Source organism: Neodiprion pinetum, chromosome 6 (genome assembly GCF_021155775.2).
Source record: "Neodiprion pinetum isolate iyNeoPine1 chromosome 6, iyNeoPine1.2, whole genome shotgun sequence".
In the NCBI taxonomy this organism is placed as follows: domain Eukaryota; kingdom Metazoa; phylum Arthropoda; class Insecta; order Hymenoptera; family Diprionidae; genus Neodiprion; species Neodiprion pinetum.
The window spans coordinates 3187899-3200746 of record NC_060237.1 but is presented as its reverse complement, the minus strand read 5'-3'; the positions used below and the strand labels follow the sequence as shown (position 1 = coordinate 3200746).

At 38.0% G+C, this 12848-nt stretch overlaps 2 protein-coding genes across 8 annotated transcripts in view; one reads left to right on the top strand and one right to left on the bottom strand.

Moving 5' to 3' along the window:
• The window catches only part of Ranbp21 (exportin-5-like protein Ranbp21), a 30391-nt gene that overhangs the window by 11138 nt on the left and 6405 nt on the right, over positions 1–12848 (top strand). For 3 of the 5 annotated variants that reach the window (XM_046631080.2, XM_046631079.2, XM_046631078.2), the window contains exon 10: positions 2716–5779. The exons of the other annotated variants lie outside the window; for them this stretch is intronic. The gene's annotated coding sequence lies outside the window, so the exon portion shown is untranslated. Of the gene's footprint in view, positions 1–2715; positions 5780–12848 lie in introns of those variants that run through there. 5 annotated transcript variants of the gene reach the window in all.
• Ac13E (Adenylyl cyclase 13E) lies at positions 4620–12684 on the bottom strand. 3 transcript variants are annotated; one of them, XM_046631074.2, is made up of 8 exons: positions 12359–12682; positions 11629–11982; positions 10341–11518; positions 10004–10258; positions 8813–9300; positions 8067–8222; positions 7690–7892; positions 4620–6170 (listed from the first exon to the last, which is right to left on the bottom strand). In XM_046631074.2, exons 2-8 carry the CDS (start codon positions 11904–11906, stop codon positions 4661–4663), a joined length of 4068 nt encoding a protein of 1355 aa, XP_046487030.1. In that variant the 5' UTR covers positions 11907–11982; positions 12359–12682; the 3' UTR covers positions 4620–4660. The 3 variants fall into 3 exon arrangements, with proteins under 3 accessions (XP_046487030.1, XP_046487031.1, XP_046487032.1); XM_046631075.2 differs by having other exon boundaries at positions 12547–12680; XM_046631076.2 differs by lacking the exon at positions 4620–6170 and adding an exon at positions 6451–6809 and having other exon boundaries at positions 12359–12684.

The window sequence follows — 12848 nt, the reverse complement described above, 5'->3', positions numbered from 1 at the left end:
TTACACTCAGTAATGCATGATATGTGCATTTCAGCAGATTGGTTGAATCGAGATGATGAATTTCATTTACAAGTTTCATTTGTGTCTTCTATAAAGGCACTGTGTTTTTGTCTTGACACACAATGTTGTAAATTGAATGGTTCTGGTACAAATTTGACAATTACTATTAAACAAGTCCAGCTGAATCGTTAATTGTACCATTATTGTTACTAATGGTAATGCAATAGAAATATTTATTTCAGAAATATACTTTCAACTTTTAGGAATAGTTATTTATTAAACGGTAAATAAAATTACGTGAAATTTTCGACATCCTTGCACAAAGAAAAATGATAGTGGTTTGTCACTGGTGTCTCATATTTTGGCTAATGTGTCACAGTTGCACAAAATTTATGTTTTCTGTTTCTTTTTAATGTTATCAGATGTAGCTTTTGCAGAATGTTAATTGGAGATGTAATTCTTAAATTAGGACCCAGTGCAATGAATTGCAATTAGAATTCAAAATATATCTTTTTTTGTCAATATATTGTGCGAATATTGCTACATTCGTGCCTTTTACGGAATATAACTCTAGGTACAAAATGTACTGAATCATTTTATCCTTTTTAGTCATGTTATATTCTCCTTGAACATACAGACGAACCGCACAGGCTTAGATAGCTGTAATATACTGATTTGCAGCAACTATACAGCTTTCTGTCAGTTAGAACTAGATGAATTTACAAAGCATGTATACCGTTGCACTTCGAATTTGATTCGAATATCACCAAGAAGATGAAATGATAACACAACGCTTAACTGCACATTAGTTTGCGTAATTCACTGAGCATCTTGACATTTGCGCCTAATATTGCTTCTTAAAGATTGATGTTTGTGGATGTTGCGTGTGCGCGTGGCCGTGAATGAAGAAAGATATTCCTACTGTTTTCGATAATGTACACCTACGTAAAATTGCCTTTGACACCTCTCTTTTTAGTCGGTCAGATATAATGCTGATGCCAGCAGCTTTTGACCAATGTCAATGGCGAATGAAGCCAATACGGGATGTGTCCTTCAGTCGGCGTATGCTATACATTAGCGCTGTAAGCTTTAGTTCTGACTTACTAAAATTAGGTGGTCAGAATAAACTTTGTTCGGGTGCACAAATTTTTAGACAATTGAAACACGAAACAGCAGAGTCCAATTTGATTACTTTTACACGAATAGACTTTTGCGTTTCATAATTTATCATTTGAAAATAGGATACAAATATAGAGTTACAATTTATCACTTTTATACTTTTTTGGTAGGTCATGGTTTGAAAAAGACATATAGCAAGGATCAAAATTTTAATCTAAAATTAATTGGAACCATTCACTTGTGCGACATTTTCAATATTGTGCAAAAATTAATATCTCATCATCTTTTAAAAATAATTTTTACGAAATTTTCACCAAAAAGTGTTAATTTTTAAAACATTGTAGAGTCAAAAATCATGTAAAACTACGATTGACCCCTTCAAGGCACATGTTTAGATTTATATTATTTCGTACAATAATGTGTTGCCAGTCTAATAGTTATTATCAACGAATGTAAATTGCCGCACGAGTCAAGAAGTCCCTATACGCGTCCATACAACAAATTCTATTTTCTGTGCTACCTTCCGTCAGAAACGAGAATATTGTGTAGTTTTTATAAGCACTAGTGCTCATAGAACTAGAAAGTAGTCGAGTCGATGATGGATGTAGCGCAGAAAGCAATGAACATCATTCATTTGCACTGAGTGATATGCTACTTCTGGTACAAAAAAAAAAAAAAACTTAAACTTGATAGGATTTGGTATACATTCAGTTGAACAAATTTTACTAATGTCTTCTTATTGATGCAGAGCGCTTGACGTTTTTCTCAAGGAAAAACAACGTACGTATATGCTCGTTAAAAAGCACTTATAGTAGACAATTTACCGTTTAATTTCTATTTCTTATCATGATTTATTCTCGTATCAACGATTCACCATGCTACTCATTACTTTGACATGTACATTACAGTTTTTACTTGGCGCAGGTTCGTATTTCATTATATTGATACGTCACGTGATAGCAATAGGTCTCCCACCCATATAAAACATGTATATTATAAAATGAATGTTTCATTATTCGTCAGCGGAATTTTTTGTAAAAATTTGTATTACTACAGTCCACTCAGTGCAGAGGACGCTTTTACATACATACCTGTGCTGAGTCTTGACAGGTGTGAGTCCCGAGCTCATACCATGTTGATGGTTGAACCCATGCAAACGTTGTAATATTTGTGTATTCGAGGAGAAAAAGTTGTGTGGAGCAGCCACAATCGTCGTATTTGCTAGGCAGAGTTGTTTCAGCCTGTCCGTCTACTTATACATGCACAGTGTACATATACGTACAATCTATATTTTATTGTATTTAAAAAATGAGAAAAAAAAAATTGACAATAATATGTAAGCGTATCAAAATTCACTGAACTATGAGCAAGACGAGGGGATATCCTGCTAAATTCAATTGCTACTGATACATTGTGTACAGGTTTTTTTGGGTGTGTTCAAATCACGGAAGGGGGCAGGAAAATACAAATGAGATTGTGCATTTTTAAAAAATATATTATCTAATTCTTCGCATTACAAACTAGCCACACATATCTGGATATATTAGTTGAATTTACACTATACAAAATAAACATTCCTTTACATTTGTATTACAGGCACGATCACAGCTCATGTTACATATTAATCATGTCAAAATATGGAACGATGCGCAGAAGAACGTTTGAGTGATTAAATGTTTACTGTGATTAAAGATGGGCCATTTTGGTACACGTCCAGCGGGTATCCTAATCTCTACTGTCGGACTAGCAATAAAAATGAGAACTGTGAAAATGAATACTGGCCATTCCAAATCTCGTTAATCTGTCTTGCAGCTAACTTATATAATAATTACACAGAACGCGTGTGACTCAGGTACATGATCCCACATTTTGATAGATCAATTGACCTAGCCTCCAACCTCATTATATGTACATATTATTACACATCACACATATATTCATAAAAAGCATAAACTTTACAATTGAGTATTTAGTTACAGTTTATTGCCTCAGCATACACAGACATAAATAGTACTATTATACGCTTCAATCATCATAAATCGTTTTATTGGTCTTATTTTGAAGCTACAATAGGTATGTACTTGCGGCGATTGCATTTGGGATGCATTGACTGCAGCGAGTGTATTTTTGTCACTTTTCAACAAATACTGGTTATGGGCGAATCTGAAATACATGTATCGCCGCAGTCAGTGCGGCCTATTTAGAATCACAATTAATTTCATGCAACTGAATTCTATTCTGCATAGTTGTACTATAGTTTCTATTTGAAATGAATGAAAAACCGTTAAGGTATTTGCGATAGGCTTCATTTCATTGCAGACTGTAATAATACATGTGTAAATCTGATAATATTGTCAAGCTGAAGAAGTGAATATGTCGTAATTATCTAACTTTCAAAGTTGTCATAATCTTCAAGGCACTTTTGTAATTATAATATTCGTCGCCTTGACATTGATGTCAAATTTGAAGAATAATTGTACATACATATATTACGCACCAATAGAATTTTATCACTCTGTTGAACTAAATTTTTAAATATCTGTTCAACGTTTTTTGAACTCCCATCTGTACTCCTGTCTAGAAAAAAATCCCAGCAATTGGACTCGTGATAATACAGGGGATGTCCGTGGCTTGATAACAATAGAGGCGCTCAGATTACCCAATTCCAAGATGATGATTTTCTATATTGGAAACAAATGAACCTTCGAGTCTTCCAATAGTCATGACAGCCATTTGAAACTAGAGACAATGTGACCACAGAATATATAGTCTTGCAAAGCGACACCCGGAAATATAAAAGCAAAAGTATGCCATGTGCCCAGCATCACGCAGCCACAGGCAGATACATGCACACACACAAACTCATCTCATAGGAAAATTAGAAGGAATATTCACGTAGGAACTCTTTCGAACCATACAGATGAAAAAAAAACACTAATGATCTGATAAATTTATAGACCGATCGATACAATTGAGCAAGGTTGTATGCACTACGTGCAAGGTTTAAGGTACAAGGTAGTTCTTTCCTTGGTACAGGTTCTCAGGGTTGTTATAAACCTGGAAAAACTCGGAATTAAAAATGTGTTGACATTCTTAGAACTACTTGCTCACTTATTGTGACAATCTACTTTTTTCTACCAGTCATCGATGCTTAAACTTAATTCATGTTACAATTTGCAAATGAGATCCACACTTTCCTGGAATGCCACAGCAAGAGCCAAGGTACCACTCCTTTACTATCTGAGATAGTTTTACTTGGAATGAACATTACTGTCGCATAATGTAAGCTATCGCTACTACAGTCATACGAAAATGGCAAAATTTTTGCATGCACAAACTGAGTTAATTAGGAAATCCCGAAAGTTGTAATTCGTGACAACCCTATTCGAGCTTTGGCGTCTCTTGCACAAACATCTCCCGATGCAACGGACGCTGGGCTGGTGAAAGAAATCGGACACCTGGGTCAGTGAAACTTAGATTCACAGTAAGGATTGAATAACTTTTACCTTAGAAAATCATCGAAAACATTTATTAATAACTTTCAACTATCGCCTTCCGCACCTTTGACGATCAATAAAAACACATCCATATTATCTTTACCCTTTACATATACCTGTCCCCTTGGTTCGAAATCATATCTCCCTGCAAGTACGTCCAAGCAATTACTTGCCAATTGTATTCTTCCTGCAACACCGGTTGAATCCATGCGAGATGCTATGTTTACTGCATCCCCCCATATATCGTAATACAACTTTGTAGCACCGATCACACCAGCAGTTACATCCCCGTAATTATATCCAATCCTTAATATCAATTTAAATCCAAGGAGATCTCTATTGAAATCGTAGATAACTTTATGCATCGCCACCGCGAATTCCAAGAGTTGAAACAAATGAGTGCACTTGTGCTCGTTTTGTTGCCGTACCTGAGGATTCAAACCACTCGCAGCCATAAATGTACTGCCGATTGTTTTGATTTTTTCCACGTTTGAAAATTCCGACTTTTCAAGAAGTTCGTCAAAATCGCCAATAAGTTCGTTCAGCACGCGAAGGTATTCTTTTCCCCCCAAATAAGATTCGTCGTAGAGCTCATTGAAATTGACAATACTTGCAAATATGATTCCGACAGACTTGTGGTTTTGAGAATATTTTGCAGTAGTCTTTAATTGATCGGCTACATACTTTGGTATAATGTTATGCAGGAGCCAGTCAGCCTGATTCTTCATTGACTGAACCCTAGCCTTGTCCCTTGCTGCAACCGCATTTCCGTGAAAGCTCAGTCTATAACTGATTTCAAATTCACGATTGAGAAACCATACGAGAAGGAGAAGTAACACCATGTCCAAATAAATTTCAGATTCATAAAGACGTTCTTCGTTATTCTGGGGTAACAGATTTCCATCATCATGGTCGTCGTAAGTAGATATGTGAGTAGCAATCAAGCCTATAAACACTAACCCTGTAAGCGTAACGAGCAAGTTCTTCATCCAGCAATTGAGTTGCGTGAAATTACAAAAGTGTACCAAGCCAACAAACACCAAATAGCTGTAGTAATATTCAATATGGTTCTGTTGCATAAAAATCGTGTCGCGGGTGAGGTTTATTAAAATCGAAATAATCGGCAAGCTGACGAGCACACCCCCGCATATATGCCAGGGATGCCATTTTGAGAAAAATTTGAATATCTTTTGCGTAAACGTTGTGTGCGTCGTATTGGGATGCAAAATTTGCCTTATGCACAAAGAAACGGCAAATAGGTGGATTAAAGTAGCTAACGTTGAGAATACAATGTAGTATGTCGTAGGTGGATACAACAGGAATAAGGATATAGTGACCGAGGTAAACACCAGAGCTGATATTAATATGTCGAAATATGTGTTGAATCTGGATGTTGCCAACGTTGGCGGATTGTCGCCAACACCTTCGCTGGACTTGTGTGCTGTTTCCCGGTACTCCTGTTCCAATTCTTTATTTTTGAAAAACAGCGTTAGGCTCGACAATGGGGGTTTTACGAAGTATGAACGCTGCGAGCTCACGTTGTCCTGGACACATCTGAAGCAATACGGTTCGCATTTATAATTATAAAGACAATTGTCTGTTTAACTTGCTTTCTATCTTTTTAAGTTCATCGGGAATTTGTCATATATTACACGTATTATCTCTCTAACGTGTAATCATCACGAAGCAAAAATTTTATCTGCATCTCATTTGAATTTGATATGTGAATTTAATCATTTTCATTGATTTGTACACTAATGGGACTTCAGGAGAGTTGATGCATTTTCAAAAAGTTAGTAGTAATAGTTTGCATACGCAATTTTGATTTAAAAAGAAGCTGGAATATAAAATTGAATCAATACATTTTAATAATTATTCGAGATACCTATCTGCAGATTATATAAAAGCTATTAAATATACTTCAATCTGAAACTTGGTACGTCTAGTAAAGTATCGGCACAGTTCACGCAGTCTGATCATAATAAAATGATCAATGATTAAAATAGTGATACTTAGGATGCCATGCAAAAAGCGTAGGTATGTAGAAGCAACATAAATTACGATCAATATACATGTATCTATTATACAGGGTCATTTATCCGTTACCGAACACGAATGCGAGTAACGCGGCCAATTCCACCCGGCGCCCACACAAACTGCACTCTCACTCAAGGGTCAGCTGTTCACGTACATCTATACACACATTTATAGAATACCGTATGCTTAGGGTTAATCATGAAGCGGAGAAGCTTGCACTCGTGGAGGAGTGCTGGTGTACAAATCAAGAAAAATTTATAAAACTACTTCAATTATATGCAAGGCACTATGGACGACAAAAATTGAGAACAGTGAATACAATTACTTGAAAAGGAACAAACTGACGATACCAAAAGATGTTCTCCATAAAAATACCGTATTTTGTTCTGGTTACAAGTCTACTCTGAATGTAAGTCGTGTCTAATTTCATGAATAATTTGTTTTGAAAAATGGTAGGGGCAGCTTTACGTATAAATTGAGTACGAGATACTTTATTATTTCGTCATCATATTCAGCACCAAAAGTCTCGATTTATATTCATAGCAATAAAATATCTTTAATCCAACAAAACGAAATCAATAATTCATTGGTTGAAACATTGTTACAACATTTTCTAAATTGGGCACGGAAATACTGAATTCTCCGTGAAATTATTAAGGTTTAAAAATGATTGATTCTTCTGTAAGGAAACTTTTTTGCCTTATATGGTGACTAGCTTTGTAAGTGTCATAAGATTTTAATGTACAATTGTTATGAGTAAAATCAGACGATGGGATTTTTTTTTTAATTGCTGTACTATTTCGCGCCCAGGGCATGAACTTCCCTTGTGAACATAACTTTCTTTGCTTTATTTATCGAGGAGCTTGAATATCAAGGTTAGTGCGGTATTTCTGGATTTTTCTTGATTACATTATAGTCATCCAAAGCCTTTTGTTCTAGTTCCCATCGTATATCAAAATTTATAAGTTTCTGACATGTCATATTGTACGTACATAGTTATGAATACCTAGATTTTACAATTAATTACTTAACTTGCCTGATCAACTGTAGGTCGGATTGTTTTCTAAGTTTATGGAAGCAGGCACCAAAACTGTCTGTTACCACGGACGCAGATGGATATTGGGGGGCAGAGGCGGGTTGATCTTGGGTAGAATTTAACGTTGATTGGCTAGACGTGTAATAACCACTGACCCTGTGCCCCAATATGTCTCCCTGGGCCATCCCGTTCATCAGGAACAGCTGTAGCATGGAAACGAAAAGTCAATTCAGATACTGGGCGAGTCCAAGTGTTTCTTGAGTAGGTACTGTAAAACATCTTGTTTAGAGCGAACATTTCAAAATCAATAACTTCTTCGGTATACATAGATGACGCTAGAAAGTTATGCATATTTGGTTGTATCGATCTATTCGCACCTGTTGCTGAATACTGCTACGCCTACTGGTACTACGAATCCCAGAATCTTTTCTACTACAAATTGATGGTGCTTGACTCGCTGGGTCTTGGCTTGGATTAAGCAGCAAATTCGATACTGGCATCGGATCACTCTCAATCCCATTAGCCAATGCTAGCTGAGAATAAAATAAACGTTGGCCAGTCATTACAGATTTCTCTACAGTCAATCGAAATCACATTATTCTTTTAGAAGAACAATTCTATTTTCTCTCACTGACACTCATCGGTGAAGAAAGTATCTCCATGTTACCTTCTTGTAATGAATCGTAAATGGACGAAATAACGACGCCAATTTTATGAATATTCAGAAATTGTGAGAAAGTTAGAACTGCACAAGAGATTCAAACTGTCAGGCAAACTTCATTAGTGTGATAATGAACGTTTGGATAGGGTAACGTTTCCTTCGTGTAAAATCAACATACAGTTATTATCTATAACTATGACCGTTTCTACTTGAATACAGGTAAAATTTCTCTCAAGTGACACTGCTTAGTACCTGTGACCAAACCATGTGAGACCAAAATGAATTGATAACTGCTGGGAATTAACCAATCAAAAAATAAGAAATAGCATGAAAGCAGGTAAGTGGAGTCCGCTGTAGCATAAAATTTATGCACATACAGTAACCAAGATTACAGAAGGAAAACATTAAAAGAATGGTAAATCAGAATAGAATCGTCGAAGACTGAATAGTTACTGGTTATACCTGATCATAATACCCGTTTGTAGATTTCTCGTAATGTGTAGTGGGTACCCGGGACGGTTTAACAGATGGTGTAATCTCTTCGCTACCTTCACCCTTATCCAGTGGAGTCATTTCCTCTGTCGTCTTTTGCCTTTGTAAATATCGCCAAGGTTTTTGCTTAACTTTTTTCTTTCCATAACTAGCTATTGAGGTAGGACTTTTGTTGAGGTCATCTTTCTCATCCCCGGTATCCCCGTCGTTGTCCGAATCAAGTATACTGGGTAGTGAGTTTGCTTTTATCCGATAGCTTGCAGGGCTTGTGACCATGTGCAAATAATGGGGACGTGGAGATTTTACTTGATTGGTGCACAAGGCTAGTCGAAGACGAGTATTGTGTGGTGCTGGTGGCGATGACGAAGGTGTTGGACTTTGGCCTGCTTTATTAATGTTCGTCATGAATTGTGTAACAAGATCCGCTTTTCGACCTCTTATGAAGTAAGACTTGACTCCTAAAAGAAAGTAAGACAGAGCTTGTGTAATTATACTTTAATTATTGTATAGTTATACATCGTCAGTGTCAATTTCTGCAGGCAACATGGGCAGACTGGTTAAACGTCAGTTTTGAGTATACCTGATAACATACCTAACTACACGATGTGAATTTTACAACTTGTGCTTTGCAATTGTGTACTTAGAAACTTGAATGGAAAAATGCAATAATTCCAAAATACTAGGAAATATCCGAAAATAGGAATAGATTTTGAGGGAAATCCTAAATTGATCGACATTTCACGATAGTTACATAGCGCTTCTTGGCAATGAAAATAATATGACTCAAAAAATGGCACTCTATTGTCGTTAAATAAATTCCAACTGTTTCAAATCTCATCCGACAGGTCAGAAGCATACTTCTTGATATATAGAGTCATTTTCAAATGATCATGGATTAGTTACCGCCTGCCACTTTGAATTTTTCCCATAGTGTTTGCTGTTCATGCTACAAATCTACGCGTTTCGAGTTGTGTCAGTGTTATCGAGGAGTATTTTACAATGTAGCGTTTTTTTTACCTCAATGTTAGAGTTCATCGATTTGACTGTCAGGGAATTTTATGTTATGATGGAGTATCAAAGCATAATCTGACGAACCATTTTCTCATTTATTTCGATACTGTTCTTAAAAAATTACTCGAAAATATTCAAGGATTTTCTTACCATTGACAGCATCGCCATTCTCGGTTAGATATATATCTCCAAGAAAACGCATTGTGGCCTCACTGAGATGCACCCTGCCGGGCTTTCCGGTACTTTCAAGTTTATTTGCTAGTGTAACGTCATTAGACCATACATCAAATTTGAACCGCTTTGTGCCGACAATTCCACAGAGAACGGTTCCAGTGTGTACTCCAACACGCATATTAACGCCCTCTCGCCTCTCGATGTCAAATTGCTTTATTGCCTCGATCATTGCTGAAAGCATTAATAAGATATATAAGACAAGATTGTATGCCATTAAATGGACCGAATGTGGTTAGACAGATAACTGACATACCAAGACCCATTTCTACGCAACATCCCGCATGATCTGCTCTCGGCTCTGGACAACCGCTGACACAATAATAACAGTCACCCAAGGTTGAAATTTTCTCACACCCGTGATGAGCGCAGAGCTCGTCAAATCTTTCAAATAAATCATTTAAAATCGCCACCAGTTCCTCGGCAGTTTTATTGGAGCTCATCTTGGTGAAACCCACAATGTCAGCGAATAAAATACTGACGTTTTCCATCGAGTGCATGTTGAAGGGACGAAAGAGCGAATTTATATCAGAGTTGTTGGAGGGTATAGAGCCTTTTTTTAACGAGTCCTCCCGTTCCCTTTCTCGCTCGCTTTCCTCCATTAACCAACTGGCAACTTTCGGCGGCATAACAGAATGAATCATCTTTTCTTTCAACTGCTTTTCCATTTCGAGCTGGCGACGGACCAGCAAAGACTGTCCAACTTTCATGAATGTACCACGCATACGAACAAACGTCATAATTAAAATGTGAAGGCCGATCAGGTGTATAGATACTTGCATTAATATTCTCATGATCCATGTCGAGGCATCTCCGTCCAAATTTATGGAAGGGGTTGCTGATGCAGGGTTGCTTAAATTTGATGCAAAGTAGCTGCTATGTGAATGGATAAGTGTTGGTAGGTTTGAGTTATTTACATCAGATTTTTCCGTAGTAATCCATTCCAATCTTTGATTTGACGAGTCGTTATGTGACCTAATATCGTCGTAGTCAGTAGACCGTGTTATCTGGTTAGCGTTGTAGAAATACGCCGTGAGAAATTCAAAGGAAAACGAGTACACAGAACATATTCCTACGCAGGCGTAAAGTGGCATGGGTATCACTGTGTATATTAGAAGTAAGATCTCCGTACACAATGCGAAGTGTCCTACCCGGGTCAGTCGGTCCGACTGAGGGGGTACCAATGCGACAAACAGCAATGACAAAAAACATAAGACGGAGGCGACTAGCAAAGATGTCGGCAATACGTAGAAGCGGTAATAGTCAGTGTGGGTGAAGTACAGAACTGCGAGAGCCATTGCCCCGACTGCTCCAAAAGCTCCTGCTATGCTAGCTCCTGCTGGCCACACAGATGTGTCGGTGCTTTCCATTCCAATAACTATAAAGTATGCCAGCCATGAGAGGGAAAGGAGCAGAATGTAGCCAAGAGCGTATCTGTAATATAGGATACGAGGAAGATGAGTTGTTGTACAATCAAAGCAGGTTTCAACCCTGGCACATGTTTGAAAGATGTGTCTTTCGTCTTTCCGTTTAATAAGCCTTACCTAAATCTTAGTCTGATCTGAGGATATGCGCTCCTCTTGAATTGATCCTCTAATATCTCAGAGTCAAATTTAGGATGCCACCAGGATCTTGGCGCGGCTCGTTCAAATGGAATGGGTAACCCTATGCCACAGCATCCTGACCCTTGACCACTGTGGGCCAGGTAGGTCTGGATGTAAGGGGCAAGGGATATTTGTATTTCACCTCCGGTATCTTCGTCATCTTTTGCTCGAGTAAAGCTGACAGATGAACCGCGTTTGCGACTCAGAGGCGGAGTCATATCGAGTACCGGCTGATGCCAAAAGTTACGACCAGACGGAAAAAAGGCATCGCATTGTTGCGTGGCAAGGCCAGCGCTACGGATTAAAAAGTAGGCGATTTAGGGATGCAGAGTAGTTAGCAAGTTGCGATGGCGCACTGCAATGTCATCGAATCATAGTTTAGGTTAGGTTAGATTAGGTTGGGTCGTGTGAGTGCGAACTTGTTTCTTAACATTAAAATGGTTAGAGAAACGGAGAGAAGAGGTGATTGGAAATAACAGACGTGAATAGGTATAATTGAAGAAGATCCGTATGTGGGTGTGGGTGAATGTGGGAGAGCGAGCAAACAAGAATGATTGGCAGGTAGCTCGACGTGCATAGTTTTTCGACGCTATCGTTTCTAGGAAATTCCACCGGCAGGGTAATGGTAATCGACTGAATAGCCAGATAACGTGTTAAACCCCGTACTTACTCGGACGACTCGAAGTCGAACTTGACGTTAACTTTGACGGATCATGTTGGGATATTTAAAGACGGCGGATATCAACGAGCGTCAGTCTGCAACATTTCTAACCTCGTCGTTCAGAGTTCTTATTCACTTTCGAAGGGGGAAATGGTAGGGCGATGACTTGTGACTAACACGCGGCTAACTATATCCACCTTGAAACTACGGAGATAAGAAATTATTAAAATACAATCGCCTTCACGCGACCCATCCCACTAGCGGGTGGCCATATTTGATTAACTGGCGACCTGGCGCCAGGCGAAGCTGCCATGACACCGCCCAGATCGGTTTGCACAAGGAAATGCGTCATTTAAAAATGTTGGAAGGCCGTGAGCAAATATAAAGATCGCCGGAGATAAGTTTAAGTGTGTGCACGATTCCCCGGGTGTTTTTATTCTTACGCCTCACGTGATTTCGATCAATTCTAACTGCAATCACTGTTCTCGGGTCCAATTCA

What these genes read in the sequence shown, in the direction of transcription:
- Ac13E (XM_046631074.2), bottom strand. Translation starts at nt 11,906, where the DNA reads ATGACTCCGCCTCTGAGTCGCAAACGCGGTTCATCTGTCAGCTTTACT. An exon ending in GAATGGCGATGCTGTCAATG is followed by an intron (nt 9,301 to 10,003) that starts GTAAGAAAATCC and finishes ACTTTCTTTTAG; the next exon opens with GAGTCAAGTCTTACTTCATA. An exon ending in CAAACGGGTATTATGATCAG is followed by an intron (nt 8,223 to 8,812) that starts GTATAACCAGTA and finishes TTTTATTCTCAG; the next exon opens with CTAGCATTGGCTAATGGGAT.